The sequence below is a fragment of the Canis lupus genome, chromosome 1 (genome assembly GCF_003254725.2).
Source record: "Canis lupus dingo isolate Sandy chromosome 1, ASM325472v2, whole genome shotgun sequence".
NCBI classification, from domain to species: domain Eukaryota; kingdom Metazoa; phylum Chordata; class Mammalia; order Carnivora; family Canidae; genus Canis; species Canis lupus.
In genome coordinates, this window is record NC_064243.1 from 25515423 (window position 1) to 25538941 (window position 23519).

Here is a 23519-nt window from a genome sequence, read left to right on the forward strand (position 1 = left end):
GCAGCCACTCTGAGAAACTGTCTGGAGGTCCTCAAAGAATTTAAAATAGAGCTACCCTATGACCCATCAATTGCATTGCTGGGGATTTACCCCAAAGATACAGGTGCAGTGAAAAGCCGAGACACCTGCACCCCAATGTTTGTAGCAGCAATGTCCACAATAGCCAAATGTGGAAGGAGCCTCAGTGTCCATCAATGTGGTCTATATATATAATGGAATATTACTCAGCCATTAGAAACGATGAATACCCTCCATTTGCTTGGACGTGGATAGAACTGGAGGGTATTATGCTGAGTGAAGTAAGTCAGTCGGAAAAGGACAAAGGTTATGTGGTTTCATACAGGGAATATAAGAAATAGTGAAAGGGATTATAGGGGAAAGGAGAGAAAATGAGTGGGAAATATCAGAGAGGGTGACAGAACATGAGAGACTCCTAACTCTGGGAAATGAACAAGGGGTAGTGGAAGGGGAGGTGGGTGGGGGGATGGGGTGATTGGGTGATGGGCATGGAGTGGGGACACTTGACAGGATGAGCACTGGGTGTTATACTATGTGTTGGCAAATCGAACTTCAATGAATAATATACCAAAAAAAGAAGGAAGGAAGGAAGGAAGGAAGGAAGGAAGGAAGGAAGGAAGGAAGGAAGGAAGGAAAAGGAAGAAAGAGAAAGAAAGAAAGAATTTCCTGCATTAAAATCAGAAAGGATAAATTTCTAACTTTTGAAATTCTTTTAACTTCTTTTGATGATTAGAATGGAAAAAAGGATAGATTATAAGGCAATACTTAAAAGTAGTTGCTCAAATAGGCAGTTTTATTTTTTTTATAATTCTCAGAATTGGAAAACTTTATTTTTACCACAAGGAAGGACAGAAATTGGGACACATCAAACTGCAGAAACCATGATCAGCAATCTTTCCCACCCTGCTACTGTGCCGCTTTGTTATGAGAGTGTGAATGGATCTTGTGTGAGAACTTCCTACTTGCTTGGATCCAGGTTGATTCTGTACTCAGTGTTTCGTTTTGTATCTTTGCTAGCTGTGTTTGGAAACCCCCGGGTGGTGATTTCCATCCTGCATGTCAAACAGCTGCACTCTCCAACCAGTGTTATCCCCTCTCTGGCTTGTGCTGACTCTCTGGTGCGGGTGACGGTCATGTCCTTCATCAAGGTCAGGTCTGTGGACAGCTGCCAGTACTTTGGGCCAAGTTTCTGTACCTTCCACATGTGCTGCAAAGTGGCATTTTGCTACTCCTCTCTCTTCCACTTGTACTTCATCTCCATTGACAGGTACCTTCCTGTTACTGTCCCTCTGGACTATCCCACCAAGTTCACGGTGACTGTGTCAGGGATATGCGTCAGCATCTCCTGGATCCTGCTCCTCATATACAGTGGTGCCATGTTCTACACAGGTATCTATGATGACGGGCTGGAGGAGTTAGTAAGTGCCCTCAGCTGTGTAGGAGGGTGTCAGACAGTTGTAAATCAAGACTGGGTGTTGATAGATTTTCTATTCTTTTTTTTTTTTTTTTTTTAATTGGTGTTCAATTTACTAACATACAGAATAACACCCAGTGCCCGTCACCCATTCACTCAGATTTTCTATTCTTTATACCTACCCTTGTTAATGATAATCCTCTATAGCAATATTTTTCTCGTGGCTAGACAACAGGCTAACAAGACTGAATATACTGGAGGGAAAACAGAATCATCATCAGATAGTTAGAAATCCAGAGTGGCCAAGAGGGAGAGAAAAGCTGCTAAAACCCTGGGTATCACGGTGGTAGCATTTATGATTTCACAGTTACCATATAGTATTGACTTATTAATTGATGCCTAAATGAGCTTCATAACCCCTGCCTATTTTTATGAGATTTCCTTTTGGGGTGCTTACTATAACTCACCCATGAACGCTTTGATTTTACCCATGGTTCAGGAAAGCCATAAAAGTCACTGTGAGTGGCTGGGTTTTCAAGGACAGTTCAGCCACCGTGAATTTGTTCTCTGAACAAATGTAAACAAATGGGCTGAAGAAGTTAAAGAAATCTTTACAATTTCTGAATGAAATGAATTTTTGAAAATCAAACAAGACTATTCATGAGGAGAAAACACAATACCCTTCAAGTTTAATTAGGTAGATCAATGTTTTTCCAGTCATGTTAAATTGTGCACTTCCTTGTCACTTCTCCAAAGGCATGCACTTTCCTAATAAATGTTAAAATTTTATTTGAATTACTTCAGAACTCAGCCTATCCCATTTCTAAAAACACTTCCCTCCCTCATTTCTTTTAATTCACTGACTCTTCCCTTTGTTCTGGGATGTCACCTGAAAACATCTTTCGTCTTTGATACCCTTTCCTCTTGTCTTACAAAGCTTTTTACTCTCTCGCAACCTGTCAGATATTTCACCTGTGAATTGCCTTCGCAAGGTTCCTGCTTTCTGTTGCTTTTCTTAATTTCCCAAGGGAGGCTTTTGGGGGCAATTATTTGTATTGTGCCTAATGTCTGAGGAGAGAGATCTGAAATAATTATCTATAAATTGTGTGTAGAGTAACACAGACACCTTGTCTGATTCACACTCAAGACCTCTTGGGGGTTGAGGGTCATCTGCAAACATAAACACCATCCTGACCAGGCTGTTATCATTGCCAGACAAACTTCCATCCTAATTATGTCCTCCCCCAATGTGGGAAGCAGAAGCCATTGCACTTCCCTAAGTGATGATAGGATGATTATTTGTCTGTTCTTCTTACTACTAGTAGTACTACTACTATTCAAAACTGTGTTAATGGTCGGTACGGATAGCACTCATTGCTATGCTATTCTGTTCAAATACATTGAATATTGATTTTTCATTCAGGAAGAGTCTCCTTTGAATGAAGCCTCTAGTTCTTTCTTTTTCTGTGACAAAACTTAACTTCAACAGAAAATTTGCTACTTTTAGGAGACAAGTGGAATATACATCAATAAAAATATTCATGTATTCATCTTTCTTTTTTTACTTATAAAGCATGAACCACATGCTCACATTGTACCAAATCAGTGCTATATTATATAGAAATAGGTAATAGGCACATACTTTATCTTTAAGAATCTGTAACTCTGGCAAGAAGCAATGTTGTTTAACTGCGGAAAATTTTAAAAGGACAAACACCAGCTCAGCTAGATTAAGGTTAACATCAGCACTGACAAGTCATGTTGATATCAGAATGCCCTTGTATGATATGATAAAAATGACATGTATTTCTACAGTCTTTTTACCCAAAACTTATAGCCCCAGTGAAATAGTGAGAAAAACATCAAACAAACTAGTCATTGAGGACTATCCTACAAAATATCTGACCAGTGCTTCTCAAAACCATCAAGGTCATCAAAAATAAGGGGAGTAAAAGAAATTGTCAGGGTCTAGAGGACCCTAAGGAGACATAACAACTAAATGTAATGTAGCATCCTAACTGGGAAGCTGAGACAGAGAAAGGAGATAAGGGGAAATGAGGAAATCTGAATAATGTGTGGAGTTTTTAATGATACATTAATAATAATATTGTTATAATATCTTTATAATAATAATGTTGGTTCATTAATTTTAAGAAATGTATGACAATAGGAGAAATGGGCTGCAGGGTATAGGAATTTCTGTACTATCTTTGCAAATTTTCTGTAAATTTAAAACTATTCTAAAATAAAAAGTTTATTTTTAAAGATATAGGTACACAATTATGTGATGACAACAGGCATTGATCCTTATACTGACTCATTCATTGATCCATTTCACAAATATCTCTGAAGACTTGGCATTCTGAGTTCTGGGTTCAGAGTTTCAGGAATACAAAACAAAAAACTTAGAATATCTTGTAGAAAAAACCTGATATATTGACAATTATGGCTTGGGATTCACAGAGGTTTAAATGATAAGAGGTGTGTTTGAGGAGCACAAAAGGGAGGAGATTGGCACCCCCATGGAAGATCATGTAGGCATACTAGAAGTAGCATTTATGCCGGGCTTTAAGAGATTAAGATTTTTTTGCAGGAGGGAAAGGAGGGAAAGGTATTTTTAGGCCGAAGGAATAGCTGACCAAAGAGACTGAGAAAGTACACAGAGTATTCAGAAAATATGGAGATAAAACAGCTAAACAATTACCAAGGGAATTGTCACCTCTTCCACCTTCCTAAGGTTGACATTCAAGCCTCTCCCTACAGCTTCCCAAGCATTCTCCATTTCAATGTAAAGACTTACCTCCATCCCTCTGCTCAGGTCTTGACTCCTCTAATTCTCATTATCTTCTGAGCCAACATTTACTAAATGGGGTTTTATCAGTCATCTTATAAAGTACTCTAGGGAAAAGAAGTTTCTGCATCAGCAATGTTTTGGAATTGCTACATATTATATCCTGCTCTTGGAGAATAACACGAGACATGGCATAGTAAAGACTCTTGAGACATCCTGTTTCAACAAAAACCTGTCTAGCAACACTTAAATATGCATTTTTAAAAAATTATTTATGTGGAGTTCCACCTTGTGATACAGCTGAGTGTTCTTCTAAGACAGATAATGCTATCTATGTTCAGTGGAGTGGGAATAGGTGTGGATTTTATTCTAGGAAGAGGAAAGTAAGTTTTTTAGAGTGGTGACTGATTTATACTTTGCAAATTATATTTATTCTTGTATCTAAGGCACAGTGTTCCTTGATGTCTCAAAATTGTATATGTTAGGATGAATCTTAATTTATAATTTTTTTCATTTAACTATGTGATAATACTTGAGTTAATTAAAAAAGAAAGAATAATTACTCCCAAAGAAAAATTAAGCATTAAAAATACATTGAAAGGGATCCCTGGGTGGCGCAGCGGTTTGGCGCCTGCCTTTGGCCCAGGGCGCGATCCTGGAGACCGGGGATCGAATCCCACGTCGGGCTCCCGGTGCATGGAGCCTGCTTCTCCCTCTGCCTGTGTCTCTGCGTCTCTCTCTCTCTCTCTCTGTGACTATCATAAATAAATAAAAATTTAAAAAAAAATTAAAAAAAATACATTGAAAAATGTTTACAATAAATATTTTTTTAATTAAGAAAAACAGTAAAGCCAATTTATCTCTCTAGCCAGAAAGAAAGAATGAAATGAAATAAATTTGCTTCAGCAAACTTCAATGACAAAATAAAACATTACTTTTTTGGATTGATTGGTTTATGTTTGTATCTATAGTACATTTATTTGTACTTCAGAGACCTCAAATTAATTTACAAGTAAGTTTTCCAAATAAGCAATTATCAATTTGAAAAATATTCAGTGAGAAATGTGGGAGTTTCTAGAGACCTGTAGGAAAAGATTTAGGAAGAAGACAGAACCAAAATGTACATAGAAGATGTCAGTACCTTTACTGGTAATAGCCTATAAGAAATACTTGGTTCAAAGTGGAACAAGAATGTGGCATAGGTACTTGTTTTTCCAAAGAAAATCATATACTAGTGTCCCGGGAAAGACAGTAGGTCTAATTTATGTGATTTTTTTTTTAAAGGAAGAAATATTATAATGGAATGATGTGGATCATTACCACTTTACAAAATATTCCACTATTTCCAAGTTTCAATTATTAAAGAAAAGGAATAAAGCAACCACAAAAAATTATTAAAGAAAAGGAAGAAAATATTCCTTCAAGAATATAGTACATTTAGTCAGTAATCATTGAAATGGATGAAGCCGGCTTAAAATCCTGTTTAGTGGTGGGGTTCCAAGGAGACAGGCATTCTAAAGGGAACATTTTGAAAAAAGAAATAGTCTAAACACTTGACTATGATTATGAAAAGTGATGTGAAATTAAGATTCAAACAACATTTCCCAACGTTAAATTGTACAATATTTGAGCTTCAGGATACCTTAGAGAACAAACATTGTGAAATCCTGATTTTCTAGCTGGAGCTCTGTTAGATGGGGAGGAATTCAAAGACTGCCAAAATAGCGTCACCCAACACTGCCAGTTGGCAGAACAAGGAGGAGAATTCAGAAATCCCGACCTCATGCTCTTTTCTCTCCACCTCTGTATCTCCTCCGTCTCAAGGAAGTTATAAACAAGGAACTGAATATTTTCACAGAATTTTAACTTATCCAACAAATATCTGGTTGATTTAATTTTCTCCTTGTCCTAAATTCTACTATAGAAACATTCAATAAAAAGAGTGCTATATTTCTTTCTGACTTAATAAATTGTTTTTTTTCTCCACCACTTAACCCATGGTGCCTAAAAAGCATGCCCACAAACTCATGACACAACACAGCCCACTGCCACAGCACGACTCATCCTTCCTGCAAAGACCTACCCCTTTCCTGCATTCAGTTGAAGAAGTCATTCTTGGTACAAATCAATAGTGGGTGTCCGAGGTGAGAAGATCTCCTGACTCAGGCAGAGTTTCAGTGCCTTTCTGAACCACCGGTAGGAAAAGACATAGATGATAGGGTTGCAGGCTGAGTTGAAATAAGCAAACCAGATAAAGATGTCAAAAACCAGTGGTGGTGTGATGAAGTTAAGGAGGCTGTCAACCAGAGTGTCAATGGTGAAGGGAAGCCAGCACAAGAGGTATATGCCCACAGCGATGCCCAGGGTCTTGGCAGCTTTTCTTTCACGTTTGGCAGCCCCAGCCAGGTTTTTGCTCAAGGTGCTGATCTGCTGAGCCTGCTTAGTAGCAACCACAAAAATCTTCACATACAAGCTGATCATGATGAGGCAGGGGAAAAAGAACATAGGAAAATTTAACCAGCCCCAAAACTTATTGAATAGCAGCTGGCAACTGCCCACACAAGGCATCTCTTCCAGCCACTGACTGAGCCCATTTTCTACCACATCTGTGTAGAGGAAGAAGGCAGTGTAAGCCGCTGGAATCCCCCACCCTGCCAGGATGTACCTGACAGCCACCCTGACTGTGAACTTGGAAGGATAGATCAGGGGCTCACAGATGGCACAGTGGCGGTCAATGGAAATGAAACAGAGATGAAAGATGGAGGTGAGACAGAAGAGGGTGTCCAGGTAGGTATGCAGGCGGCAGAGGAAGTCTCCAAAGAACCAGCAGCTCTCCACTGAGCGAATGGTACTGAGGGGCAGCACCAGCAGACCCAGAAACATGTCAGCCAGGGCCAGGGAAAGCAGCAAGAAGTTGGTGGGAGTGTGAAGCACTTTGAAGTAGGACACAGCAAACACCACAAACAAATTTCCCAGGACTGTAATCAGCATGCCTACTGCACAGGCCATGTAGATGGCCAACTGGATGTCCAGAGGATGGACTGTCCTGGGGCAAGACCCATTCACCTGGTAGCAGAAAGTGGTGGGGCGTTCTTCAGAACCTTGGCTGAGGACAGTGTCCATTTATGGTTTCTACTCTTCGTCTCTCTCTCTGGGAACTGACCACCTGTCTCACTGGGGGCGGGGTGGGGGGAGATAAAGAGGAGAAACTGAAGGACAGTTTGGAACCAAGTACAATTTCCTTGGCTACTGAATCAAATGTGCTTTGAAAATCAGTGCAGCATGGGACTTATGGTCTCATAAGAGTCACTTCTCTACTACCTCTGGTTTGTCTGATTGGGCATTTCTGAAATTAGCATAGACTGTATCTTTAAGGAAAAAGAAGAGCACAGGCTAAACGTTCCCTCAAAAACAAAGCAGGCGATGTTACAGCAGGTACTACACAATTTATTGAGAGCACGTCTCTTCTATTTTGTTAAGTTCACCTATGGTCAAACGTATGAATCTGAACCAAGGGAAGAATTAGCTCTTTGCAACAAATCATTACTTGGAGAAGGAGTAACTTCTGATTCCTCCTTTCAAAAATTAAATAAATTTTTTAAAAAATTAAATAAATTGACAGTGAATAAATAGATTAAGCATTTTAATTACATGTCAACTCTTCTAAAGAAAATAATTCAAAATATAAATAATTAAAAGAGTAGAGAATGACCCAATTTCAGTTTTGCATGTTACACAATTTTTAAGGAGAACACACATTGTTTATACATTTTGAAAGAACTATCTGATATGATATGAAAAAGTATTCTATATATCTTAACAGTCACCTGTGACATTTTAAACAGGTTCTAATGAATTGAATTCAACATTTCTAAGCTACTTACAGAGGTAAGAATTAGAGTCACTTCATCAGAAGAAGCCGTTCCTATAGCCAGTGAGCATAGATATGTAAAATTCTCTCCAATCAGCAAAGATGACAGATGTGCAATCAGTTAATGATCTTACACTCCAAATAGAAACTAGTCCTCAGTGTGGTATCCGTATGAGGGCTGGAGGAGCACCTAGGGACCTAGTTTGCACTATTCACAAATCTCAGTAGTTTGAGGCTCCTACTCAGGACAGGATCATTTATCCTGCCAATTAATTAAAGATGAAAATTGAAGACACTGGTTTTATATATCCTTTTGTTTAATTTTATTTTCAATGAGTTCCATATATTCCTTCTGTTTTGGGATTATTCATGTACATTTCTTTCAAGAAAATAGTTGAGAATAATTAATTATAAGCTCTTTGGTTTGTGCCCCCCACACTGAATTCATCATGGTGTTTTTTGTTTTGTTTTGTTTTTAAGTTCTATGCTTTGTGTTGGTTAAAGAAATCCCAGTAGATGAGGATCCCTGGGTGGCTCAGTGGTTTGGCACCTGCCTTCGGCTCAGAGCATGATCCTAGAGTCCCAGGATGGAGTCCCACATCAGGCTCCCTGCATGGAGCCTGCTTCTTCCTCTGCCTGAGTCTCTGCCTCTCTCTCTCCCTCTCTCTCTCTGTCTCTCATGAATAAATAAAATCTTGAAAAAAAAAAAAAAAGAAATCCCAGTAGATGAAACAGTGTCCTGAACACAGCAGAGTTAGATTCTGGTTCTGTTACTGCCTGGGTCATCACTTATCCTCTTCATGCCTCTGTCTCCCCATTGGTGAGAGTACCTACAATTAGACTTATATGTCCATGTTTTACATGGATATTATCAAGGAAAATAACATATTCAATCATATTCTGCTCTCTCTAATTTTTGGTACCAAACCTCTAGAGGATTGAACACCTCTTTATGGCCTTGAAAAGATCATTGTATAATGTAAGTCAAACTGATGTTGCAAAAATAACATAATTCTAAAGGTGACAAGAGATTATATCTGCCAGTGTGGCCTTTAGTAGATGGTGTAAAGGCCAAAAAAAAAAAAAAAAAAAAAAAAGAAGGAAAGAAAATGGAAAAAAATGAAAATGAAGGAGGTTGGCAGGCATTTCCACCTTCTCTACAAAGTCTGGGCTAAACCCAGTGGTGACTGCTAGAAACATGCCTTGTATCAAGTCCATGTGCATGGAAATAGATTTCTGACTCCAGAGCTTAATAATCAGACCAGAAAGGATCCTGGATTGTCACATACCATGACACCCCTCAGTTTATAATAACACTAAAGCCACTAGCCTAGGCTATAAGGCAGAAATATTAATGTTTTCCCCCCAAAGCAATGTCAGACTACTTTGAAATAAACTATTAGTGTCGGTTCAGGAGATAGAAAAGCTATTAGGAGATATTCTCAAAAAAGAAAAAATCTAGTCCATGATCCCCAAGGAACCCTCAAATGCTCATCAATATTTGGGACAGGCAGTCAGTAAGTTTTTAAGAATTGGCTCTATTCATATTTGTAGTCTGAAACAGCAATCACACTGATCACTAAGGTCTAAGGAAGTGAGGGCTTTTTTTTTTTTTTTTTTTTTTTTTTGCAGAAAGAATAGTAAAAACAATTCCCTTGAAGATACAAATAAAGAAGCATTTCAGATCTTGATTAGGGAATATAAGATTTCTAGTTTTTAGTAGCTCCTCTGCAATCCAAAGATCAACTAAATGCATACGAAAGGGAAAACCTAGATTAGCAGTAGATGAGGTAAAAAGCATGAACTTTACCAAGAATTAGACCTGGTTTTGAATCTTGTAATATTGGAAAATTGCATGATCTCTTAAAGAAACAAGGATTTATGCTAGAGATTAGAGGGAGTGCTAAAATCAGATATTTCAGTGGTTGGAAGTAGCTCAATCTAATCACATTCCTTTGACCTAAAATGAGGACAGTCTTCTTTACATCCCAAGCTGGGCAAAATATTCCTCCTCCACATTCCTATTGCTTATTGTGCCTGGCTCTATCATAGGACAAATTACCATGTACTGTAATTGAGTGGCTATGTCTCTCCTGTTAGACTATATGCCCCTTGAAACCAGAATTTCAATTTTATTCATCTCTAAACCAAAAACACTCAGAAGTAGCTCTTGGCACATAGTAGATGCTCAGCAGTGAATATTTATTGAACTGAGTGGTTTTCAATACAGAGCAAAGTGTCTATGGCAGCCACCATCCTCTTGAGATAATGGCTGCTCTATTCAACCTAGATATGTTCTGGAAAGAAGAGCACTGGATTTGGAATAATAATGGAATGATTCACTTTTCCTCAAACTAGCTGTATGTCAACAGATAAATGAGTATGTACTGAGTGAATGGCTGCCCTTCCTGTTCAGTCCCTAGGCTCAAGCAGTTCAAATAGCCTTGCTGAATCCTTAAAGAGAGAGGAAGACCCATTATGGAAAGCCGATTGCAAAACGCTCCTGCCATCATGCACTGCTTTATCTACTGCCCCATCAGACCCAGAGAGGGTCTATCTTTGCCTAAAGCCTCAGAAACTCCTCCTGCTTCTTTGGTTCTTCAAAAGGAAGCAGTATCTTAGCCTCTGGAATGTTACCTTCAGGATTAGGGGCAGAGGAAATCTCCCCCTAAAGGACTGAATTACTGTAATCATTAAAGAATAAACCAATACTCTACTAAGCATCTCAAAACCTAATTTCAATTTCAATTCCTGTTCTTTGACAACAATAATTTGGTGAAACATCTCAAGACCAAATTTGCTATATTCAAATGACTAAATTACAAGCAGAAGCCCCAGGAAGCTCTTGATATTCAATAGAACACAGGCATACAGAGAGTATTGGGGATTCTCAACCTAATAGAGATGTTATTAAATGTGTTTGGAGTAATGAGTCATTCCTAATAGTTAGTCCACAGTGAGAATAGAGTCAAAAAAAACAAAAAGGTTCACAACAGCATTTAGGATATACATATAATAAACTTTAGAAACTTCAACCATATACGTATGTATGTATGTATGTATATGAACATTAGAAACCTTAAAGAGTAAGATGTCCTGCCTGGAAGTTAATGTCTCTTGGCCAGGTCAAAGAATGAAGACGGTATGGCTAACCAAACATTCTGATATTATTATAAGAATCACTGTAATAAAATGCACTTATCATTAAAACCTATGCTGATGGTAACAAGTTTTCTCCTTAAAACCTACCAGTGTCTGAAAGTTACATTTTGCAAAGTAACCTTACCTCCTACAAAAGTAAGCAAAGGTTATAAATAAATTGCATTGGCCACATATGAACAGTTATAAGTTTGTAGATATATTCTATTTGGCTGGAAAAGTCCTTTCATTGAATATCTCCATTTAAGAAATTTCCAACCTGTCAATCTATGAGATAGTTAACAATATTTTTACATGACCAAACCTTTCTATAAAACACTTCCACTATTGAGGTATTAGGAAAGGGAAGGGAAAATCTGATTTCTATTCTCTCAGGAAGCTCACTATATGAGCATGAAAGCTGTATTTTGAATATTGCAAGTGTTTCTGAGTCAATAAGCCATTTTCCACTATATGCCTTTGCTAGTGGGGTGTGCATAGAGGGATGATGCTAGATACGTTGAGTTTGAGATCTTAATGGAACATTCAAAAAAATATTTCACTGGTAGTAAGAAATGAGGGACTCAAAGTTGGAAGAAACGATACAGCTGAAAAGAAATATATTTAAAAGAAATCTAGACAGACATAGACATGGATGCTGTGAGCTTAGCTAAGGTTAAAACAAGTTTCTCAACCATGGACTCTATTGAAGTTTGGGGCCAGATAATCCTTTAATGTTGTAGCTGTCTGTGCAGCTCCAACTGTGCAGCAGTTGGAGACTGTTTAGCAGCATTCCTTACCTCTACCCTCTCAATGTCAGTAGTCCTCCCTCCCTGGTTGTGAAAACCAAAAATGTCTCCAAACATTGCCACATGTCCACAAGGAGCAAAACTGTCCCTGGTTGAAAACTACCAGGTTAGAGAGATGAAGAGATGGTGTGAAGGATGAAAAGAAGATTGTAACAAAACAAGTTTATGGGATAGAAGGAAGAAAAAGACATGAAGAGAGATTTGAGGCATTAAGTATTATCCTAAAACTCTGGGATAGGGCAGGAACTTAAGTTTGTGAATGAAGCTCGGTGAATAATTACTATGTACACACAGAAACCCAAATATGTGGCAATACCACCTATATGTATATACACAGGCCATATATATATACACACACACACACTCATATACATATATACATATAGATATACATATACACACACACAGTTATATATTGGGAGAAAGAAAGAATATATTCCCAAACTCTTTATTTATTCTTCTTATTCAATAAGACATTTCAATTTTATCAAAATATTACAAAACTCACATCAATTCTTTTTGAAAGAGGTTAAAGTCAGAACACAAAAAATGAAAGTAGTTGCGCTTGTCTGCTTTCTTCTCCCCTTCCACATCACTCACATGCTCAATAATCCAGGTTCCCAGTGTTCTCAAGCTCTCTCCCCCACTCTTCTAAGATACAATAACAGTGATCTTTTTTTAAAAGATTTTATTATTTATTTATTTATTTGACAGAAAGAGAGAAAGAGAGCACAAGCAGGTGTGGCAGGCAGAGGCAGAGGGAGAAGCAGGCTCTCTGCTGAGAAAAGAGCCTGATGCAGGTCGGGGCTCGATCCCAGGACCCTGGGATCATGACCTGAACTAAAAGGCAGATGCTTAACCAACTGAGCCACCCAGGTGCCCCAGATATAACAATTATCTTAAGAAAGATTTAGATAAACTTGGTGTGGCTGTAAATAAGTGTGACAACCAACTGTGTCTCTTCTTCTGATGTGTATAAGAAAAAAAAAAAAAGAGGATCCCCCATTGGGTTTAAGCCAAAAGAATGAAATTCTAAATCCCTGATTTTGTAAATTCAGGAATTAGTAGGCCATGCGACAGAGTTTCTTTTTATTGGAGGTGCCTTCCCCAGAACTCCAGAAACCAACCACTTTGGTAGCTCTGGTACACCCAGAAGGTTAGATCTATTGCTCCTACTTAAGTGTCCATAACACCAACTGGAGGAATCTCCTTACCCAGTAAGTTCATGGCCCTACTTTTGGGAAAAGATCATCCAAGATTCCCTACTAGGAAAGAATCTTGGAGAATGGAGAACATTGCCTAAGTATCTGCAGGATATAGGTTTAGGGTAGAAGAGTCAGGGTGGAAGATTGTTCCAGTGACAATCATCCTCAATGCTTTTCGAAACCAGGGATAAAACATGCCATATATAATGGGATTGAAAGTGGAATTGAAATAACCCAGCCAGAGGAAGACATTGTACAAATCTTCAGGAGTTGTAAAATTAATGAAAGGGTCTATGATTGTCAAGACAAAAAAGGGCAGCCAGCACAACACAAACACTCCCATGACTATGCTTAATGTCTTGGTGGCCTTGCTTTCTGTTTTGGATGATACTTTCATTTTGCTTTCTGACCCAGCTTGTCTCTTGATAGGACCCATGCCAATTTGCCTAGCATGCTTCCTAGCTACTGTGAAAATGTGTACATAAATCCCCACCATTACAGTTCCAGGGAGAAAGAAGGCTATAAAGGAAGCCAGCACCCCCCAGAGTTTATTAAATATCAATATACACAAACCTGTGCAGTCAATGGCTGCAACAAAGTCCTCTGTACCAATTAGGTTTAACTCTGAGAATACCAGGCCAAAGGCAAAAAAGATGGGAATAGACCAACTGATGAGCAGAAAGACCTCTATTACAGGGATGGTAATTTTGATGACATAATGCAAAGGGTCACAGACAGCATAGTAGCGATCCACTGAGATGAAGCAGAGGTGAAAAATAGAGGTGGTACAGAGCATGATGTCACAGCAGCTGTGGACTTTGCAGAAGAGGTCTCCAAAATACCAGCAAGACTCAATGGACCTGACCATACTGAAAGGCATGACCACACAGCTCAACAAAAAGTCAGTGGTGGCCATGGATAGGATCAGAAAGTTGGTAGGATGCTGGAGCTGTTTGAAGTGGGCAATGGAAATTATCACAACCAGGTTGCCCAACATGGTCATCACTATAGCACCAATCATGACAATATACATGGTACACACACTCAGCATAGACCTCATATTTCTAGGGCATGAATTGTTGACCAAGGCAAAGCAAAATTGTAGTTCTGGAGGGTTGTAAATGTCAGGTGAATTCATCATCTTTGTCCTGTGGATACTATTAGTCTTTTGCAAAAGTACTATGCTTCTCTCCTTTCTGTGAAAGAAAGAGGAAAAACAATAAAAAATTGTTGGTTGGCAATTTTTCAGAAAGGCCCAGCTAGCTGCATATCCGATCCCAGATCGAACTCCCTATCTACCAGAAGCATTGCTTCTCAAATATTAATGTACATAGGAATCACCTCGTGATCTTTTTAAAACACAGATTCTGATTCTGGAATGGAGGTTGAGAGTCTGCATTTCTTATTGGCTCTTGGGAGATGCCAATACTATCAATCTAAGGAATGCCTCTTAACTAGGAAGAGATTAAAAGCAACTAAATGAATATTGTCACCCAATGTCTGAGTAACCCAGTTAAAACCACCTAAGTGACCCAGGTAAGTGCCCATGTTCTGATTGCACTAATATGTAGTCCTTACTCAGGATTCCAGATCTACAGACACATCAAGACTTTTGTCTGTTCCACTTACATTAACCAGTTTGCTGATAAAAGCCAGGAATAACTAGGATTATTGAATAACCAGGATTTATGAAACCATCATTTAGTGTTTAGCTCAAACAATAATAACAATCTAAAAATTGTGTTTTTTCTCCCCGTTAACTTCTCTTGTGGGTATTTGCAAATGCTCTGGATCCCATTGCTTGACACATCTACTCAATTTAAGAAACATTTCTCTTTCCAATGTGAACAATATAGTTTTTAGAATTTAGAGCAATTTATGGTAAACTAAAAATGTGCTAAAGCCTACAAACTTATATACACGAGTAATCTAAAAAATAGGGAAGGGGATGCCGAAATGATAGATTCTGTAAATCTCATAGGTTATCTCCTTCCATTTAGCAACTGCATCCATGAATTTGAATTTAAGTTGAGGTCTCCTTGTCCATAGATTGCAAGGCTAATATTGGTAACAAATTGGACACACAGACGTGCTCACTGTGTAAACTGTCACTTTACATAATTTATGCTGTTGACCTAAAAATGTGAAAATAATGAGACTGACTCACCCAGAGTATGACTGAAGTTTGATTTGTTTTTCCAATGCCAGAATTGGATGTGTGACTCTGATGACCAAGAACAAACGTTACTGAGCTATAAGGCCAGGTTGAAGAAGTGGACTTTGGCTTGAGAAGAATACATTAAATAAGAATGCAATAACTTTGAAAATATTGACAGTACTTGCTACTATAGCTCAATAATTTTTTCCAATGTGTATTATTTGAAATGTTAACATTATGACACATTTTATTTGCTCTAGACATAATAACTTAATGTCTCAGATTACCATTTTTCTTTAGATATGTTTTATCTAATCATACACTTATCCAATCAAATATTATGCGATGGAGTTGAACTTGAGAAACCAAAACATAGGGAGAAGTAAGAGGTAAGAAGGACAAAAACTTATTCAAGTCCCATTTAAATTGGATTATCGATTTTGGAACACACGGTACAAATAATTTCACTACTTAATCACTTTAGCCATAAAATACTGAATATAATGAAATCTTAAACACCAAATTAACTTTCTTAATAAATTAACTTTATTCTGATTTTTATTTTCTTTATTTTTGTGACTTTAAATTTTTTAATTCTTTAAAAAATTATCTTTAAAGGTGGATAACAGGTATCACAAAATTACTTAAGCATTTGTCACTGTACATCCACAGACACAGCATTCCTTATAAAAAAATATACACCCTTCACTAGTTGATGGTATAATTTGGAGAGTCTGAAGTTTCATTTTTGAAAACTTAATGCCTGAAAGAATTGGTATAACTTTCTAGGTTTGCAAAGTGAGTATCATTGATTTCATCTTATTTATTTTGTGTGGGAGGAAACAAAGTATAAAACAGCTGCCTGAATGAAATAGCATCATCTAAAGATTGTGCTGCAAGGTTACATATATCAGGTAAGTGTTTAAACATTTAAGTGTTATAATAAGACTAAAAGAATAATGCATACGTTTACTTAAAAAGTTATTACAGAGGTGAATTGTGAAGGTAATGTCAAAGGTAATAATACTTTTAAGTTCTTGGCCACAAATCACAAAAGCAAGTAAACAAATGCCTACATGGCTGCTGGTCTACTGCTTCCTTAAACAAGGAAATTGTCATGAAATCAAGCACAGTTGGGTTTTGTTTGTTATTTAAAACTGTAACAAAATAGATTCCTTTACTTTGAAGATTCACCTTCAAAAAAGATACAATCATTTTTAATAAGATTAAACAAAGTTAAATCTACTATGACATCTCACTTTTATTAGAGAATATTATCACATGTATATGATATATATATATTTCTTGATTTTTAACAATAACATTTCCAGATGCCAAATGAATGACAACATTGTAAACAATCACCAGATATAAGCATAGGAAATTGCTAGTTATTTTTGCTAGGAAGTAATAAGAAACAGTTGCAAACAACTCTGGAGAATTCCTTAAGGGAAAAGATAACCTAATAAGGAAAAGATAACCTAGTAAGGAAATAGACACAAGGACTCTGAAAGAATGATTTCCCCAGCACTGCAAAGAAAAAATGGAAAAGGACCTACATAATAATTTTCCCTAGTCATTAAATACTAATTAAATATTAATATATTTGCATTTCTCTCAAATAAGAGGGAAAATATCCATCAAGGTCAATAATGTATTGTAAATAAAGTGGAAATTTTAGGAAGGACATAACATACCTGCTTTACCAGGCATGATTTTTCTTCTCTTAGCTGGTGACATACCTCAGCTGTTTTACCTCTGAGACTATTTCTGCGGAAAAAAAAAAAAAAAAAGTTTTTATCTTATTTTGATGTATCTCACTCACACAGTAGTTTCTCCCATAAGGGCACTTACTTGTGAAGTATATTCAAGAAAGAAGAGCTGTGGGTCCTCTTATCATTGCCTCTTTAGAATCTCTGTGTTTTTTTTTTTAAGTATCGAGATATATTTTTTAGATCAGTATTTTAAGTTTGGTTCCTTTCAATGTGCAATCAATAAATAAATATATCTAATTTTTTTCCTTCTTTTATTATATTTTTCTCTGGCTCACCAGAATTTGTCTCATTAGGTAATTTGGAGCTAAAATCATTGAGAGATGAATTATCTGTTGTACTAAGGTTTCTTACTGTGCAACTGGGCATCGTGCCTCATGGCTCTCCTCTTTGCTGATACCGACCAGGAAAGGCACGTAGGCCCAAGCTCTTCTGGGTAGACTCTCAGCAGGCTAAGCTGTCATCAGTACATATCCACAGAATATGCCTCCTGAGACTGCATTACCTACTTTTGTCCTACTTTGGATGGGTGTGCCCTTTAACAAGATTCAATGTGCTACCAGCAAAGCGATTACAGCAGATCACCAGAGAATTGGCTCTTGGGGAGTGAATCAGTTTGTGCGGTTTTCCCTTTGACTTCAAAGAAACAGCATGGACTAGCTTCACAGAAGGCCAAAGCGGAGAAAAATGAAAGGGAAGGAGAGACAAGGAAGGAAGAAGGAAGAGTAAGGAAGGAAAAATAATGAGTTAAAATCCAAAAAAAATGCTCACTCCACTTATTACCAAATGATAGATGTTGTTAAAAAGTTTAATCCCTAGTGAAAATTTGACTCATTTATACCCTTTCCTTTTACTGCCATCCACAGTTCAGTGATATTCACACTGCACTGAAGTCCATAATTTTCCATATGAAGGTCTCAGCCAAACAAAAGTAAGAAGAATCATGTTTCAAACCAACCAAATGAAAAGTGAAAACTCCCAGCACCATGTAGGTGTCATGTGATCCCTGGGGGAAAGTGTTTCTATTAGGCTACCTCAGTTCTGAACACTAAGCTTCAGCTTGTTTACATTGATAATTTTGTCATCCATCAGGGACACAGAACTGTTATATCTAAATACTCAATGCTTTAGACAGCATCAGAGCTTAAGTATTTATATTTTAAAAAAAAGAATAAAATTATTTGTATTTAAATTAACTAGTAAAAACTAACTTTATTTCATCCTCTGAGGATTTTTCTTTATAAAATGAAAAGCCTCAGCAAATAGGGATGGTTAAAGAGGTTGGGTTTTCTTTTAATGCTTATCTGGGTTTATAAAACTTCTCTTTCTAAGCTTCTTCCTAGACGGACCACCAGTAACTATAGTATATTTTTATAAATTTTCATTGTATCAGGCCGGGTCCTGTCAGGAGAGTAGAAAGGAAAATTGTTATTTTAACCAAAAGAAATTAATCATGAAATTTTCTTAAGAGATATTGGAGGATGTGTGACCTCTTAATGGCTTTAAGAGTTTGTCCAGTCTCAAGCTGAGGCTCCAATGTTTCAATGGTGTTTGACTCAACAAAATTATTTAGCATGAAGATAACTCCTCAGTGAGCTTCCGAGCTGATAAAGCATAAAGTACAGGCTTGGCTGACTTGGCTGCTGCAGTCAGATTCTGAGCTGTCTGACCAATGGTCACAGCTCTTCTGGGGCTCTACAGAGGGTAAAAGGACTTTTAGAGCACCAGGACTTAATTATTACTAAAAGAACTTAGTTTGCAAAAGGAAAAACAATGACCGTAGGAAGATTTTTTTCTTTCCTTGGCATTAATTTACCAGTAAACCACTCTCAGCTGTTCATCCCCGAAGATGCATAGAATAGTATAGGACAAAGCATAAATAAGAATAAATTAAAATAAAAGAAATAAGAATGAAGTAATAAAGAATAAAATAAAGATCAAAGATTAAAGTAAAAAAACAAAAGGAGGGAAGGAAAGGAGAGAAGGAGGGAAAGGCAGACAATTAATAGATACAAACAGCACACTTGAATTTTCAACAGGATTCTCTTCATACACTAAAAAAGTAACATATCTAAATTAAACACAAAATTTAAATGGATCAGGTTAGGTATATTATACCTGAGAAGCTTTGCGAAATATGTGTTCATTTGCCTTTATGTTTTCTTCTCTTTCTTCTTATGTTTCTTTTCTAGGATTCAAATTTCTAGAGCACAGGATTTGATTCCAGTTTATCACTGTGTCTGTTCTGGATCCCTCTGGTTAGGCATCAATAACTATGCATTGTGCTCAGTCACAGAAGGAGGAGTGATATACTGTAATCGTTGAAATGTGATAAAACAAATATCACAAAGCTAACAACTAAGGTATTTACTGATATCCAATGATGAATATACATGTGCTTACATGGATATTTATTGCAGCATGACTTGTTACAGCAGAAATCAGAAACAGTAGGGATCCAGTTAAATAAATTATGATATTTCCAAATAAAGGAATATTTTACAGACTTTTTGAACAATTAGGCAAAACTGTTCCCCAGTATAGAATGACTCCCTAAGATGTGTACTAAGTGAAAGAACTAAGTGGCAGAACAGCATGTATAGATATTTTGCCATTTTTTTTAAATTGTGAGAGAACAATATGTACATTTATGATTATTTGTGGAGATGCCTGTGTATGTCCAGAAAGATATGTAGGAAAGAGATTGCCTCTAAAAAAAGAGGTCTATAAGATGAAAGGACAAAGACTAGAGGGAAATTTATTTTTTTTAATGTACAGACCTTGGTTCCTTTTGCACTTTTTAATATGCATGCATTCCTTTAAAAAATAGATTTTTAAACAAGCTTTTCTTTATTTTATTTTTATATATGTCATTCAAACTATTAATTAGAACTTTATCTAGCTGTATGCAGGGTTTAAAAACCCTTATAACTTGGGACACCTGGGTGGCTCAGTGGTTGAACGTCTGCCTTCGGCTCAGATCGTGATCCCAGGGTCATGTGATCGAGTATCGCATCAGGCTCCCTACAAAGAGCCTGCTTTTCCCTCTGCCTATGTCTGTTTTTCTCTGTGTCTCTAATGAATAAGTAAATAAAAGTCTTTAAAAAAATACTCTTATAACTCATGCGCATGAGGCTCCGAATTAGTTATAGAATGCTGTCATCCAAATTCATAGTATTAGTATAATTTATGTTCAGCTTAAAAGTAATCTTTGTAAATTTGCCATTTTCAGTATTTGTAATATTTAAGAGAATTTAGCAGATTAGTACCTTTATCACCATAGCTTTGTGATTCCCACTTAAAATGTGTTATTATTTTTTTCTGTTACATTCTTAAAAGTTTTTTTTATTGTAGTACACATACCCAGTGCACAAATATCAAGCATACAGCTTATGAGTTTTTAAATGCATATAGACCTACATAGCCATAATCCAGAAGAGACATAGAATATTTCCAGCATGTGGGGATCCCTGGGTGGCTCAGCAGATTTAGCACTTGCTTTTGGCCCCGGGGCATGAGCCTGGAGTCCCAGGATCGAGTCCTGCATCGGGCTCCCTGCATCTCCCTCTGTCTGTGTCTCTGCCTCTCTCTCTCTCTCTCTGTGTCTCTCATTGATAAATAAATAAAATCGTAAAAAAAAGAGAATATTTCCAGCATGCAGATGATTCCCTCATAACCACTACTCTGTCTTCTTTCATCGAAGATTAGATTCTCCGGTCCTTGCAAATTTTTAAAAGTTTATTTCATTTTATTTTTTAGTAATCTCTATACACAACATGAGATTCAAACTCACAACCCTGAAATCAAGAGTTGCAGGCTTCTCTGACTGAGATACTCAGGCACCCCTCCTACAATTTTTATAGATGGGATTACAATATGTATACATTTAGTGGTGCTGCAATCTTATGTCAGGTGACCATATATATGTGGATCTGGTTCTGGAATTTCTGCTGTGTTCTATCCTTGCACCATGGTAACTGTGCAATTACTGTAGCATAGTAGTATGGAATACTTGCTGGGGAAGTCCTTAAGTTTGTTCTTCAAAATTGTTTTCTATATCCTTTGCATTTCAACATAAAGAATGGTTGATGGGAGGGCAGGATTTATTTCCAAATTTTGGACAACTGGTAAGTCTTCAGGAATGTAACTTAGATCCATGGTGCTTTATTACTTCAAAAGCCTTTTTCTAGGAAGATGAATCAGTGTTTCTTCTCTTCTTAAAATGATTCCCATAAATGTGAGCTCCTGAGATTTTAATAAGATTCAAAGTCATCTGTTACTAATTCATTTCCATATTTATTTATGTAATCATTTAAAATAACTCAGGAATGAGTTATCTGCTGCATTAAGGAAAGAAAAGTTTCAACTGCTTATTCTTTCCTGTTCTTGTTTATTCTATTCCATCCATTCATTTATTTACTCAACATGGGTTTATCTATTGAGTGCTCTATTCTTTTTAATTTATTGGAAGCTCCTCAAGAGTTTATTCTACCTATATAGGTATCTATAATAGTCAAACTCATGAAGCAGAGAATACAGTAGTGATTACCAGAATGGGGAAGTGGGGAGTTATTGTACAATGGATGTAAACTTTCAGTTATGCTAGATTAAGAAATTTTAGAGCTCTGCTGTACAACATAGTACCTCTAATCAACAATATGGTATTGTGTACTTCAAAATTTGTTAAGAGGCTAAATCTCATATAAGTGTTCTCAAAACGCACACACAAACAACTAAAACTAAAAAGGGATGGGCAGAAGGTGTTGGCAATGTCCATTACCTTGATTATGGAGATGGTATCACAGGTGTTTGTGTATGTCCAAACTAATCCAATTGTGCAGTTCTTTGTATACCAATTATACCTCAGTAAAGCTGTTAAAAAAAAAAAAAGAATTTGTGGTCAACTTTTACCTTGAACAATGACTTTTCTAGAAACTCCTTTGAACTACAAGTTAACATCTCTCCTAAAAATACTTAATACACGAAAACTAAGTGAGTTCACAGTGTTTTTCTTTATGCATTCTTTCAATATTTCAAAGTCTTCTTTTTAAAGAGTCTGTAGATGTTGTAAGAGTTTTAAATGGATATGACTGTTGAAATATATGGAAAACTGGGGCATTTGCTCCTCCTGCTTGTGCACTCCCTCTCAAATAAATAAATAATTTTTTTTTAAAAACGAAATATAAGGAAAATCATGTACCTATGGGTCAAACCATGAACCTGGGTCAATGCTTCATAGCTTCTCTACTCTCTATTCCCTTCCTGTCCTCTCCTCTGTCCTTCTCTTTTTCCCTATCCTCCTTGTTTCTCTTCCCTATGTTGCTTGAATTTTATTATTCATCTGAAATTCTAACTACTGGAGCCATGTCATATATGCCATCCCTGAGTGACTCATAGGGACCACCAATTTTACGTTCACAGACTTGAGCCAGTAAATCTCACATGATTCCCCTTATTGCTCACAGTGGGCTGAATGAAAAATAATGGACAAATTGGCATAAATCCAAACTCTTAGTAAGTTATTGCACCTGCTTTGCTATTTACTTTGGGGACATACACCTTACCATGAAAAATAAGTTCACTGGCTGGTTCTGGAGACATTTGACGGTATACCTCTCACAGTGTATCATATCTACTTAGTGGGTTACAGAAAAACAAGTCCAGTTTTGACTGAGTCAGACATAAGAGACTCTAGACCTACATCAGATTCTCCCAAGCCATAGAGATTCAACCAGAGTGCACCTTGGTGCAGGCAAGCATTTTGGCAGACTCAACTTAGTTTTGCCTTTGGAACCCTAAGAAAGAGCACAAAAAGTCCCTCTCTGGTCTCAAAGTGTCAGAAGCTCCTTTCATTCCTTCTGATTCTATCATTCTTTCCTGACTAACCCAGAGAAAAAAAGAATTTGTCATGACAGAGGAACCTGTGTCATGTTAGATGGAGAAGCTCCTTTCCCAAGACTCAGGAAGATTTCTCTTTACAAAGTCTTAGAGGATCTCTTTTGAGCTGGCTTCCACATGGCTCTCCTGTTTGCTCTAGTTTAGGGTTTATTTCCAAAGAAGAGGGAACTAGAACTTTGGACTCCGGGTTTTTCTTCTAGTCTGAACTTCACCTCTCCCTACCTGTGAGCTTCTGGTCAAAGGAGGTATGCTAGACTAGATGGACCTTACAGGTTCTTTCAGCTCTGAAAGTCTGTGAATGATAGGTAGCCAAAAGGGCATCAGTTTTAAATCATCTTTCTGTAAACAAATAGAAAGAAGAAAAACAGAAATAAGATGAAAGAAAGACAAGGAATAAAGGATGTGGCCCAATGTAGGAATTCATTGAATAGTACTTTAATTCTGA

The 23519-nt window shown here is 37.1% G+C and overlaps 2 protein-coding genes and 1 pseudogene across 2 annotated transcripts; 1 reads left to right on the forward strand and 2 right to left on the reverse strand.

The window, feature by feature from the left end:
- Positions 1-899: 899 nt before the first annotated feature.
- Positions 900-2013, forward strand: LOC112643803 (trace amine-associated receptor 6-like; annotated as a pseudogene).
- Positions 2014-6332: 4319 nt separating this feature from the next.
- TAAR5 (trace amine associated receptor 5) lies at positions 6333-7346 on the reverse strand. Its single transcript, XM_025425304.2, has one exon. It carries the CDS (start codon positions 7344-7346, stop codon positions 6333-6335), a length of 1014 nt encoding a protein of 337 aa, XP_025281089.1.
- Positions 7347-12724: 5378 nt separating this feature from the next.
- On the reverse strand, positions 12725-14437 carry LOC112643763 (trace amine-associated receptor 4). Its single transcript, XM_025421884.3, has one exon. It carries the CDS (start codon positions 14385-14387, stop codon positions 13341-13343), a length of 1047 nt encoding a protein of 348 aa, XP_025277669.1. The 5' UTR covers positions 14388-14437; the 3' UTR covers positions 12725-13340.
- Between the last annotated feature and the right edge of the window lie 9082 nt (positions 14438-23519).